Raw genomic sequence first — 14,229 nt, forward strand, 5'->3', positions numbered from 1 at the left:
GGCTGTTTTGTTACATTAAAAGCTTATGAAAGTGACTTTAAAGTTAAGCTTCTAATACATTTTTAAATATAGTTTCATAAGTGCAGTGAACGGAAATTGGTTATAAGCTAGTAAAAGAGGTAGTCGGGTTCATACAAAATGCGGACATGTAGTTTTGTCATCGACACCGCTCAGAAGCCTTTCGTGTTTTGTCAGAAGCTCAACTACTACATTTCCCAGAATTCAACTCCCTGTTGCTCCTCGAGGTCAGGGGAGTCGTCAGCGCACACGAGGACTCATTCCGAGCGCTTAGTCAAACCTCCCTTTCTCTCGCCCCTCGCTGAGAGACACCGGCTGATTTCAACCAAACGGGGGCAAGGCCATACGCCACAAACAGAAAGTTTTACCAACGCACGGGGTGACCTTAACAGCGGCTAAGGCCGGACAAAAAAGTGAGCAAGTCAGTGGCTTTAAAGCGCGCGTGTGTGGAACAGCTGTGTGGCGATGGAAGCGATAGACACTGCCCCTGATTCCTGGGATCAGGAGGACGATGGCGAGGCCCAGGTCGACGTGCAACTTTCCAACGCTCTTACTACCACCCTTAACGTGGACGCCAAGCCGTTTGTCCCCAACGTGCATGCCGCAGAATTCATCCCGACCTTCCTGCCGAAGGGTTCCACGGAAACTGTGGAGTCAGCGGGTGAGTTCCCGGTGTTTTCACGTCTGTTAACCGCTTTAGCTGTTAGCCTCACACACGCTTGTTCCCATGAGCTTAGCATTGATGCTACATGAGAGTTACCGTCAACGGCTCGAAGCGGAAACGTGGCCAACGTGTAACCTAATGTTAATATGGAAGTTAGCAATCAGAAAAACGCTTGACGTAAAGAATAAGCGTTCGTTAAAACGATAATAACACTGTAACAGATGTTCGTGCTAGAAAGTGAATCATTTGGGTGGAGACTTTGTATGCAAGTTAGGTGGTTGAGAAGCATGTTTAGCCTTATAATAATATATACCTGGCTTTAAACAAAGAGGTAAACGTGTGTTCAATTAGTTATTTGGTTAACTATACAGTTAGCTGTAGCTTTAGTCATGTTATTGCGATTTTATTGATACACGTGAACATAACGTTACCGCTTGTTAGCATGGCAATTATCAATACTGATGATCAGAGGCCTGACGCTTCATAATCAAATATATTCTTTCTTTGCTCGAGTGTTTGTGTGGTCGCTTTTGGCTGGGGTTTGTTCAATGGTGAGGTTTGCCCCCAACCCCCCATGCTGTATTAGTGCAAACATAATGTAACGTTACCTTTATGCGCTTTGCTATTATAGTGTAACAATGAAAATCAATTGTTGCCCTTAATCTCCATTATGACACGAGAAGTGTTTCCCCTCCTAGTTTTAGATTAAATACTGTTATACAGAGTATTACCTACCAGAAAATATGGATTGTCCCGCAGCTAAATGTTGCCACTACAGCCAAGTTTCAAACTCTATACCTGAAGCCTTCGTGTTACCTGTTGTATTTGAAAACAGTGTGTGTATAAGGTACACACTGGAGGTCTTCTTGGAAAGATCAATGTAGCGTGTAATGGAGGTAAGCGCGGTGATATGATCTGATCTGCTTGTATAACTTTACCAAGCTTATTTACATATAAAATAGCCCCTGTAGATAAAGGGCCTTATAAGCTATATGAAAATGATTGTAAGAGATTTGAGAGTTTTACATTTGACCGTGGGAGTCAGGCTACAGAATTACTTAAATTCATGATTTGTCGCAAATTAAGTAATTTGGACAACGTGGGAGTTTGTTGAAGAATTGGGATCCTGTCTCTCAGATTCATTGACCAGGCTTAAGTAAGTCACAGACTAAAACAAAGTAATTTATGTTATGTTTTAACTTACTTCAGGGGCATCCAAGATGTAGGTGTCTTTGTCTCCACAGTATTTTCAATTTTGATATTTTTTTGTTCAAACCGTTGTTGTCTATCAGTCATATAATGGGGGTATGGGGGGTCCACCTCAAAGAGCATGCACAGAGAAGTCAAAATTAAATGTGATTTAATGACTCGTAAATGTAAGTACACATTGATGGGCTAAGACACGAAACAAGCGGTTTGAGAAAACAAACAGAATTTATATAGTTTTTACCTTGTGTAACTACAGCCATGTCCAACTGATCTGAAGGCACGGGCGCTTCGGTCTGCACATGCACCGGAAGTGATCGCTTGCGTGTGTACGTCACTCATTGTTTATACAGAGATTTCGGAAGTGTTACCTTTCACTGTGAAGATCTAAACATATTTAGATATACAGGAAATTGCAATGGTAGACGATTTTGATATTTAGATCTTCACAGTGAAAGGTAAAACTTCCCAAATCTCTGTGTAAACAATGAGTGACATACACGCGCAAGCGATCGCTTCTGGCTTATGCGTAGACCGAAGGCGCCCGTGCCTTCAGATCAGTTTGACATGGCTGTGGTTACACGAGGTAAAAACGATATACTGTGCGTTTTCTCACACAAACCGATCGTTTCATGTCTTAGGCCATCAATGTGTACTTACATTTACGAGTCATTAAATCATGTTTAATTTTGACTTATCTGTGCATGCTCTTTGAGGTGGACCCCCTAAACCTGCATTATATGACTGATAGACAACAAGGGTTTGACCGAAAAATATAAAAATTGAAAATACTGTGGAAACAAAGACAACTACATCTTGGATGCCCTTGAGGTAAGCTAAAACATATCAACAATTAAATTCAAAGTGAACTATCCCTTTAAGATGTTTTAATTGAAAGCAGTTTGCACTGACATATCATAAAATATGTCAGTGCCATTGTTATGTCTGAAGATGCACACCAAGGCATGTTTATAAAAGCTATTTAAATGCCCTTATTGAACTAATCCTGGCTTATTCTAAGCCCTGTCTGTGAAACCGGTCCTATAACTTGTCTCGGTCTTACCACAAGTGGAAGATATGCTGTTCACAAACTATCATTACATGCAGAGTGCAGTTTGTTGTCCTCAAATGTGTTTAATGTTGACGTGCGGTTACCATTTTAAGATAAGTATTCTTAGTAACTAGACTGTTCTGCATAATTACAGCTAAAAAAATAAGCATTTTATATTCCTGCAGGTCTTGATACGGATGCCAATTTGGAAGTATCAGAGCCTGAGGGTAAGTAAATGCTGAGAGACACCACCACATTGTTTTTCACATCCTCATAATGATGATAATCATACAGATGAGTCGGCAGCTAGTAACTTGTACTTGTTCACATTCCAGTTTCCAACTAGTCCAAGTTATGTTTACACCAAGGCAAATATAAAGACGAATATGGCGCTAAACATTATCATTTAAATGAACGGCTGTTGATGCATCTGTTTAGACAGATTTTTTTGCTCGCTTTCGGGTTGAGCTTTCTGCGACTGCGCAACTGGGGTATTTGTTGCCAGGTTGAGATGAAAAAACGGATTGAAATTGTGTATGTTGTGTGAATATAATGCATTTAATACAAGATCTGGCAACTGGTCAACATTAGACAAACATATTGGTCTGATAATTCATAAAGGGGTTTGGGAGATGCAAATTACTGCGAGTTTCCTGGGAGAAATAACAAACCATGACCTATCAGTCATATAATGGAGGTATATGGGGTCCTCCTCAAAGAGCATGCACAGAGAAGTCCAAATTATACATGATTTAATGACTCGTAAATGTAAGTACACATTGATGGCCTAAGACACGAAATGAGCGGTTTGTGTGAGAAAACGAACTGTTTTTATATTCAGGGGTGCACATAACTTTATCAGTGAGTTACTCAGGTGAGTACCAGAAGATGGTGTTTGGTACTCACACATGTAGCGTGGTCTTAAGTGCAGTCTTCCTCACTGTCCTCCTCAGTGTCACCACCACTGTCCTCTTCAGTGTCCTCTGCTTCAGCTTCCTGCATGGTAGATGAAGATGCTGCAGATGCACCTCCCTGTCCTTGGTTGAGCCTCCGATTAGCTGTCTCCATCCACAGGTCAACAGCTTGCTTTGGGTCAAATGTCTCTGTGGTCTGCTTTGACAGGTGTATTTGCATCAGGGCTGTGAGACGAGCATGTGACAGACGAGATCTGTACTTGGTTTTAATTATGTTGAGATGTGAGAATCCCCTCTCACAAGCTGCACTGCTTAAAGGCAGCGTTAGAGACAGCTTAACCATCTTGTTGATGTTGGAGTAATCATCTGGGTTACTTGTATTTACTATTTGGACCAAGTCATACACAGAAGAGGCTCCCAGGCGTTTTCCTGCCTGCTTTAAGCGCATCCATTCTGTCACAGTGGTGTCTTTGTCAAGTTGCAATGTGGCCTCATATTTCTTGAGAATGCTACAAACTGTCGTGTTTCCAAAACTGTGGAGGTCTTGCATTTCCTGAGGCCATGTTGAAGGATCAAATACTAAAAAATGATCACATGACTTGAGGGAGTCATATCTAATTTCAAACTCTTCAATTAACCCCCTGAGTAAGTTTGTCTTATCTCTGTCAGCATCAGCATTAGAAACAGTGTGTGCCCTGTGGCCTTCACTATCAAGCAGAAGTGTGAACTGTCCAATGGCCACCATGAGTTCATCCTTACATTCTCCAATGGTCAGCTTTTCCTTCTGAAACCTAATGGATGTGGTCTTCAAAATGTTACCAATGTCAAGCATGTTTGACAAAAAGCACTGAAAACGCTCTGAGCAGATATGCTGTAAGTCACTGTTATCACTTTTAGCCAGTTGCATTTTAATGGCTGGCAATAGTCTTGATATTTTTAACAGCGTTTCATGCCTCCATGCAGACCATCTGATATTATGAAACTTACCCAGCTTCACAAAAGATATCCCATTTTCTTCACACAGCTTCTTCAGTTCAGCAGTTTTTTTTGCTCCACCTTTTTGTAAATAAAACTGCAGCAGCTTGACCACAGAACGATTAAATGTCTCACAGTAAGGAACGTTGCGATCAGCTGATTTTGCGCAGTTCTCCAGTGTGTGTGCCGTGCACAGAATGTGCACAAGGGAGTCTCCGACCGCAGCAAGTTGCCGGAGTTTTGGCACAACGCCGTTGTACATACCGACGTTGACAGCAGCCCCGTCTGTGCACACAGCCACCAACTTTGTTGTCCAGTCATCCAAGCCTGTGTCCTGGAAAAGTCTCACAAGTCCGTCTGTTATGGCCTGCGCAGTTCGGTCAGCACCCAATTCAATCAGTCCAATAAAATCTGAGGTAAACTCTCCGGTGCTGGACACAGAAACAATGTAAACGATTTCCTGCTCAGTTTTTGTGATGTCCTCAGAACCATCAAAAAGCAGCCCCCAAAATTCAGCAGACTGCAACTTGGCTCGTAACTCCCCGCTGATGGCACTGGCGATGCTTTGCATGATGCGCGAGCCGCCTTCACGTGAATGATATGCACCTCCGACATTTACTCCTAGCCGCTTCAGTAAAGGAATATCCTCAGAATAGGAAGACATAGGACGTGCGTGTTTAGCTTTATGGAAAGCGAGGAGAAAAATATTAAACAGAGCTTGTCGCTGTTCTTCATTCAGCTTGTCTCGCCATCTGGCAAGTGGGCGACTAGATATTTCTTCTCGGCTAGCTTGTTTATTAGCAATAGCTTGCGCCACATTCGTGTGCTCCTTGCTCTTTTCATGTTTGTCAAATAAAGGATGGTTGAAATTCTTTGAGCCTTTATAAAACGCACCTGTTTTGTCTGCTAGATGTGGATTTGAGCGGCACATCTTGCACCACATTTCAGTGCGCTCGTCGTTCGCTTCAAGCCACGGCACATCTTTGAGCCACTTTTCCGAAAAAAGTCTTTTTTTCGGCTCTGGCTCCAGTTGGCGTTTCTTTGAAGGTGGCGAAATGCCAAAAAAGCTGCTTAACGTCTGTTGTTTTTTGGACATCTCTGGCAGTAGGCTAGTTAGTTGACAAGCAACATGTCGTGGGTAAAGTTAGATGAGAAGATTAAGTACGCAAAAACGCGGAGTAACACAAGTCGCATTACGCATTTCTAATTATTGTTGCGCATGCGTACCTGCGTACCAGTTATGTGCACCCGTGTTTATATTGTTTTAACCTCTTGTTATCACAGCCACGTCCAAGTGATCTGAGGGAGTGGGCGCTTCTGTCTGCGCAACCGTGCCGGCGTGCCCCGGAAGTGATCTCTTGCGCATATACGTCACTCATTGGTTACACAGAGATTTCGGAAGTTTTACCTTTCGCTGTGAAGATCTAAATATTGAAATCGTCTTCCATTGCGATTTCCTGTGTATCTAAATATGTTTAGATCTTCACAGTGAAAGGTAAACTAAACAATGAGTAACGTACATGCGCGAGAGATCATTTCTTGGGCTTTCCGCCACTTGCACATATAGAAGTGCCCTCGCCCTCAGATCACTTGGATGTGGCTGTGATTACAAGAGGTAAAAACAATATAAATACTGTTCGTTTTCTCACACAAACCCCTCGTTTCGTGTCTTAGGCCATCAATGTGTACTTACATTTTTAGAGTTATTAAATCATGTTTAATTTGGACTTCTCTGTGCATGCTATTTGAGGAAGCATTATATGACTGACAGACAATAACAGTTTGACCTAACAATATAAAAATTCTCTCAAAGTCTCCTACATTTCGCAGTAGATTAATTTAGATTGATAATAACGGGTAAAAAAGATAATACATTTTTTTTCTAGTATTCTGTTTTCCACAATGTCAAAGCAATGCAGCTTAACCCACAATACAAGCGCAGGCATGCACTTCTGTCCATACAAACTCCGCTGTTCTGCGCTCTAGCCGGACAATACTCCTGGTGCAAGAACACTTAGTAGTCCAAGAAGAAGCCAATATATTTAAGTAGTAATGTTAAGTATTATATTTCACAAGATTTTATAGTGTAAAATAAATTCAATAGCGATTGAGAACTGTTTCGAGGGGGATTCCAGGTGCGGAAAAAACAAAACGAATATTGGAATGTCACATTTTCAAATCGAATACCAACCCACCGAACTAATATTTGGATATTCGGGTCCAGCCCTAGTATATTGATCCATGCATTATTTCCTAATCTCCTCTTAGAGAGGGAATTGGGATACAATACTTATTACAATGCCACATATTGCACATGTGGCATTAAGTATTGTAACCAAGTATTATTGGCATCAGTGATCATCAGCCGATACTGCTTTAAGTGACCGAAAATTAGGGATCGGGGCACTCTTATTGTATTAGATTTTTTTTTCCATACCATTTGCAGTTTAACGTGTTGGTCTAAAGAGACAAATCATTTTTTCAGTTTGCCATGTTGTTGTTTAGGCACAATTAGGTTGATATGAGACAATCAACTGTGAGTGGTGAAACGGTGTAAAATGAATATTATTGTTTTTCGACATCAGCTCCACCCATGGAGAACGGTGATGCAGAGATGACGACAGATGACACCTGGGAGCAGAAAGGGAGTGAGCCCAGTGAGGCTGAGGCAGAGCCAGGAGGCCCTGGAGGAGAGGAGGGTCAAGCTGAAGAAGACTCCCCTCAAGAGGAAGGAATGGAGGAAGAAGAAGTGCCAACACCTAAAGTAGCCCCCACACAGCCAAATGCCCCCAAGAAGGAACATGTTAACGTTGTCTTTATTGGGCATGTCGGTTAGTTTTTGCATATTGCATTTACATGATTGATTTAATGCTGGAGTCTAATGTCTCTGTAGCATGTTTTGATGGACTGCGATGGTTTTAACTCCTTTTGGACTCTTCACTTTTGGTTGATTCTTATGAAAAGATTTTTAATGAATTTACATCAACGATAAACTTTAATAAATGTTTTTTTTATTTGTTGTTCATAAACAGGGTTTTTTTTTCTATTCACTTGTTTCACGCCATGAATAAAGCAGTGGTAAATTCTAAAACAACCAAACATGATTGCACAGTAACTTAATACAAATTTCTTAGCTTGTTACATTATCTTTTTTTGTCTTTAGCGTCCATTTCAATTTCTTAAAGTGAGTGACCCTAGTAACTTGCTTGAATGGGTTTTGCACTTGGCTGTAAATTGGTTGGATTTGTTATATAACCACTTAATTATTAATCGGTTACCATCAAGACAGCTCAGTTCATGCATTTCAGAAGCATCATGGGGAACATTTTTTTTTTAAATGTCTTTGGAGAACTGTGAATTGGCTATCTTTATCTTTCCTAGCCTTAATCTGACTTTCTTATCTCGCATTCCTCCAGATGCTGGAAAGTCAACTATTGGAGGACAAATTATGTGAGTTGTTGTTGTTTTTTTTCAGTTTTAGCAGAAATGGTTGGGTTTACCATCCCCTTTTTCTGAAAGCCCTGCTTTCTTCATCTCCTCCACAGGTATTTAACAGGAATGGTCGACAAACGAACTCTGGAGAAGTATGAAAAAGAAGCCAAGGAGAAGAACAGGGAAACTTGGTAATTTGCTTAGTTGAGTTAATTTACCAGATCATCTGGTGGGTAGTCAAACAGATTCCCTCCAAACATAGCTGAAACTTGTAGCACTTGCCTTTTGTGCCTAGAGGTGGGGCGATTATTATTATTTTTCATTGTAAATGTTTTTCTCAGGTACCTCTCTTGGGCTCTTGACACAAACCAGGAGGAAAGAGACAAAGGAAAGACTGTGGAAGTTGGACGTGCATACTTCGAAACCGAGAAAAAGCATTTTACCATTCTGGATGCACCAGGCCACAAAAGCTTTGTGCCCAACATGATTGGTGGTGCTTCACAGGCTGATTTGGCAGTGCTGGTGAGTCATAATGTTGAATAGGCACTGAAGGACTGCCCTGAGAAATTCCAACTCGTGCTACCTGAAATTCAGGAAATCCATGGAAAACCCTGAGCCATGAGAAGGGCAATGTGGTTATGATACAGAAGAGGGCGCTGCTTGAATACAGATGTCAGACTCAAAAGGGTTTGACCGTCACTCAGAGAATGGCTGTCTGTTTGTTTTTCCATTCACTTCAATCCCTGATTTAATTGTAATTTTCTTTCTCTGAAGGTAATCTCTGCAAGGAAAGGAGAGTTTGAAACAGGCTTTGAGAAAGGAGGCCAGACACGAGAGCATGCCATGTTGGCCAAAACTGCTGGAGTAAAGCATTTGATTGTACTTGTCAACAAAATGGATGACCCAACAGTCAACTGGAGTCTGGAGAGGTCAGTGAATGGACATCTATACACAGAGGTGGCTGTTGTTGTATATTACTTGGTTTATTTTAATTTTTTTAACAAAAAATATTTGCATGTAGGTACGAAGAATGTAAGGAGAAACTTGTTCCATTTTTGAAGAAAGTTGGGTTTAACCCCAGGAAAGATATTCATTTTATGCCATGTTCGGGACTTACTGGGGCCAACCTAAAGGAGCCGGCGGATTACTGCCCTTGGTATACGTAAGTGTGCTGAGTTTGCTAATTGCTTCTTTTTTTTTGTTTGAAGTAGAGATGCACCAATTTCAATTTTGTTGACCGATTCTGTTTTTTAATTTTTTTTTTATTGTGCAAGTGTGACCTGCCGATACCAATTTTTGTCAATTCTGTTTTTATTTCTATGAAGTATAATTGACGGCTACTAAAAAAATCTACTTTTCTTCAATGCTAAATTTTATTGTCATCATAAACCACTATTAAAAAGTCTGGAATAATATAAGAACAAATAAATAAATTGCAAACAACAGCACAAGCAAATTTAATAGAATAAAGAGAGATATGAAAAACGCTGCTTTACGTTTTTCAGGTGGGTCTAAAGGTAGGTTTGTATTTAGCATTAGGCAGCTGTCACTCTAAGGCTGTGTGTCCACCAAAATGTTTTTCCACACGCCTGGTGCATGTTTTCAATGGGAGTGCTGCGTTTTTTAAATACCATGAGCGAGGCACCCAACGTTTTTTACTGGTCGCTGAGAGTTGGAAAAATGAATGTTGTGACAGTTGATCAGTGTGGTTTAGTCCCGCCCCTCTTCCACTGTGATTGGACGGCTGGGTAAAAAGTGACAGTGAATTCCTTTGGAATTAAAATAGACCCACATCATCACACACCTTCCACCACACCTAGAGATTGGCATGGGGTACTTTCCATAAGATCATCTTTCAATGCAAATCAAACCAGCTATTAGGCTAACTGAAGTAAAACCATGCCAATCTCTAGGTGTGGTGAATGGTGTGTGATGATGTGGGTCTATTTTAATTCCAAAGGCCAAGGGAACTTTATCAGGATGCAGATTATCCTGGATCCATGAAATAAATGGCTTTTAAAAATAAAAATCTGCCTGATTCTATGGGAATTTAACATAGGGGTGTCCTGACTTATGCACCCTGTATTTTAAGGAAAAACATTTATTTATTTATGATGCATTATTCATTCACAAAGAAAATTTGTGTATATTATTATATTAGTATATATTATATTATTATTGAATATTATAATACTCTGCAAGACAGGCATTTTTGACACAATTTTGTATGTATGTGATACTGCAATAAAAAGTGGTGCATGAATATTGTGTCTCACTGTTTTTGTGCAATGTGTTTGTGTACTATGGACAGAGGGTTACCATTCATTCCACATCTGGACAGTTTGCCAAACTTCAACAGATCAAGTGATGGACCAGTCAGGTTACCCATTGTAGACAAATACAAGGCAAGTAAAGTGCATGTTTAGTTTTAAATTATGTTCTTTGACAACAAAATAAACATTTTGGGGTGGGGTGGGGGGTTAAATGGTCGAGTTTTTTTTTTTTTTTTTTTTTTATGAATTATTTTGCATTGCACTACTTTATATGAATGATATAAAGTTCATATAGCATGATGTGTGTTTTTGCAGGACATGGGCACTGTAATATTGGGGAAATTGGAGTCGGGATCAATCAGTAAAGCTCAGCAACTTGTTATGATGCCCAACAGGGTAAGATTATGGTAACGCAACTCTTTAAAGCTTCAGGTTTTATGGTAAGAATTGGCTGAATGACGTATCAGTGCCTACCTCATCTGTGTGCAGCACACTGTGGAGGTGCTGAGTCTGCTTTCTGATGACGTCGAAACCGATGATGCCGGACCAGGGGAGAACTTGAAGTTGCGACTCAAAGGCATTGAAGAGGAGGAGATCCTGCCCGGCTTCATCCTCTGCAATGCTGAGAACCTTTGCCATACTGGGCGCACCTTTGATGCCCAGGTCAGGGAAAATTATTAAACTCGTGCAATTTAAAGCGATGATTTAGCTTCAATACAAATTTAGTTCTATCTAGGGATGCACCGAAATTAAAATCTGGGCCGAAACTGAAAATTATGACCGTGTGGTTATTGCAAACAGAAAAAAAGTGTACCACAGAGAAATTTCATGTCTCGTACGTTATTTGAGCAGACATTGCTTTTCCGCTGAGTGTGAGCGGTAAATGAGTGGAGCGTTCGCTTCGGCCGTGAGAGACTGAGCAGAGAGCACAGACACAAAGCGGAGCAAACTGGGTGCCAGTACAGACTTACCGGCTCGATCTGAGTCGCTTCAAAGTTGTGTGCAAAGTTGAGAAGCAGAGCTGCTCTCCTAGTTACAAAAAAGGCTTCGAGGCGGTGAAACCTGAGCACACTGAGGGGTGGGGTGGCATATTTGTTTTGCCTGCCTTCTCTTTTGGCTAAACTGAAAATGCCGATGATTTTCGGTGACTGAAATTTTGGTCCATCCTTAGTTCTATCAACAGTATTTCTGATTGCTTCATTTTCTTTTTGTTCTGCTTTGCAATTTCACATAATAATTGTGCTTCTGTCTCTGCCATTTTCAGATAGTCATCATTGAACACAAGTCAATCATCTGCCCAGGTTACAATGCGGTTCTTCATATCCACACCTGCATTGAAGAAGTGCAAATTTCGGTAATGGTCGAGAATGTTACTCCACTTTTTTCAGTTCTTAAATTGACAATATTTGTGTGGAATTTCTCTTTTGGTGTAATTCTGTGCTTGTAAGCCTGAGTACCCTCATTTACAGCTAGTTCTTTACCAAAGTGTTTTAAATGTACCTCTGGCCCCTTTACAGGCCTTAATTTGTCTGGTAGACAAAAAGACTGGGGACAAGAGCAAAACACGACCCCGCTTCGTCAAACAGGACCAGGTGTGCATTGCTCGTTTGAGAACAGCTGGTACCATCTGCCTTGAGACCTTCAAAGATTTCCCTCAGATGGGACGCTTCACCTTACGAGATGAAGGTGAGTGGATATTTTTACCAAATGTAATGTTGTAGTTTATTTCTGTTTTGTGAATTTGAGTTCCGTGAATATTTACTTTTCTTCTTATTTCAGGGAAAACCATTGCCATTGGAAAAGTGTTAAAACTTGTTGCCGAGAAGGACTGAAAAGAACGTTTAGTGGATCTGAAACGACTGACCGAGGCGGAGGTAGATGCTGCGACGGCCGCAGCACACTTCATAGCCCTCCTGTTCTTTCTCCCCTTCGCCTCTTGAAGACCAGCTTAAAAAAAACTTCTCTTAAAGAAATCTGTTTTTAAGCAAATGAAATTGAAATCAAGTCCACATGTGTCAGCTTTCTCATATTGAGAGCTCAGCGATGCCATTGTTTTAGGTTCTTCCCCCATGACCTGTTCCTCATCAATCTGCACACGTTAAATGGCAAGAGATCTAGCTCTCTTCCGACCTTTTTTTTTTAATTGTTTTTTTTTTTTATATATAAATTTTCTTTTTGCTTCCATCAGAGAAATATAATGGCAGCATATACAGTAACCGTATGTGGACCAAGATTTGCTTGTTAACATAAAAAGATTTATGAGCAGTAAAGTTTGAATGATTAACCAATTGAAACCAAAATGTTAAAATCTTGGTTAGACATGTCTCCCATTGCTTATTCCCATTTTGGTTTCTGTTCACAACGTTCTTGCAAAGTGCATGAGCGTGTTCACGTTATTAAAGCATCTTCTATGACAATAAAATATAAAATTGGGGAAAAATGTGTATCGTTGAATTTTTTGTTGTTGTTTTGTTTCCCCTCTTCCTTCACAATATATATATATATATATATATATATATATATATATATATATATATATATATATATATATATATTGCTATATGCCTGGAATGTTTTCTTGTTTTAAAAAGTGAGATGGAAAAATTTGACTTATATCTCGTCCTTGTTAATTCAGGATGTTTTGGTGAAGTTTTGTCTTGTTTAATGAGATGGTATAATGCCCTTTTCACAACATGTAAAATAAGTCTTTGACGTCCCCAGAGTGTGTATGGGAAGTTTTAGCTCAAAAGTTTAGAGGTGGGGTTTATGCAAATTCTAGGGTAAGCAATTTCTTTAAATGAAAATATCTCCCTTTGCTTTGGTTTTTTTTAACTTTGAGCGTTGTAACTTTGCAGATATTGTTTGTGCTCAAACAGCAACTTTACACACTATAGTTAGGTGAAATCATAATCATCCACCCCATTTGAAAAAAAAAAGTGTTGATCTGTTTTTTTTTTAGTAGTAGTTTGGATTCCATCCAAATCTGCAAAAATAATATTTTGTTAAAATCAGAAATCCTAAGCACTGTACATTATTAAATCCTATATCCCGTAATAGCTGCAATGATATTTTCGGTGTTTGTAGGTGGTATAAATCCCATGCCTTGTAAAATGGGTTTATCAACTATATTTAGCCCTTTGCTTAAAGTGGGTGCAATGTGTTTTTTGTATTTGTGGGCGAAACTGTTCTGAGATCCAAATAGGGCAGTGTACTAGTCCTGCTCCAGATGTTAGTGCTGACGCACCCACAGGGAGTGGCTTTCCCTCCACTGTATTTTGTGGGTAAATACTGTAACTGGCAGACAGAAGTGCAACAAGAGCTTCTGTATAACCATTGATGGGCTTTGAGCTTTCTGAGTAAGTACTTCATTTTTGTTGATGGTATTAGTTAAGTTACTGAAATTACATTATTTTAGTATGAAAGCAATATTTATAGTTTTTTTTTTTTTATATGTGTGTGCTCTAAAGCTGAGTTCATATAGATGGTCTTACATTTCTGTAGATCGAAATGCACTCCAACATTTCTTCTGTCCGGACTGAGACTGATGAAGCTGATTCATACCCTGGAAAGACTTTTCACAAAGGAGTGAGATGTGGATGGAGTCACTTTCAAAAGCCAGCCGTGGCCATCTTCATTGGGAGTCTCCTCTTTGGCACAGGCACTGCACTGTCCTTGTTGTACTTCACACAGGTGGGC

General features: G+C 40.1%; 1 protein-coding gene across 1 annotated transcript; it reads left to right on the forward strand.

The window, feature by feature from the left end:
- The first annotated feature begins 252 nt into the window (after positions 1–252).
- On the forward strand, positions 253–12,973 carry gspt1l (G1 to S phase transition 1, like). The gene is made up of 14 exons (XM_039686566.2): positions 253–679; positions 3,125–3,166; positions 7,414–7,659; positions 8,245–8,278; positions 8,374–8,451; positions 8,602–8,782; positions 9,035–9,189; positions 9,282–9,422; positions 10,572–10,665; positions 10,849–10,929; positions 11,023–11,196; positions 11,798–11,887; positions 12,051–12,219; positions 12,313–12,973. Exons 1-14 carry the CDS (start codon positions 484–486, stop codon positions 12,363–12,365), a joined length of 1,734 nt encoding a protein of 577 aa, XP_039542500.2. The 5' UTR covers positions 253–483; the 3' UTR covers positions 12,366–12,973.
- The last annotated feature ends 1,256 nt before the right edge of the window (positions 12,974–14,229 follow it).

Source organism: Pimephales promelas, chromosome 3 (assembly GCF_988280905.1).
Source record: "Pimephales promelas chromosome 3, fPimPro1.hap1.1, whole genome shotgun sequence".
Taxonomy (NCBI): domain Eukaryota; kingdom Metazoa; phylum Chordata; class Actinopteri; order Cypriniformes; family Leuciscidae; genus Pimephales; species Pimephales promelas.

Bases quoted from the DNA above. Each gene is read 5' to 3' on its own strand.
- gspt1l (XM_039686566.2), top strand. From the start codon at position 484: ATGGAAGCGATAGACACTGCCCCTGATTCCTGGGATCAGGAGGACGAT. The intron at 8,452-8,601 runs GTAATTTGCTTA...TGTTTTTCTCAG, and splicing joins GAGAAGAACAGGGAAACTTG to GTACCTCTCTTGGGCTCTTG. The intron at 12,220-12,312 runs GTGAGTGGATAT...TTCTTATTTCAG, and splicing joins CTTCACCTTACGAGATGAAG to GGAAAACCATTGCCATTGGA.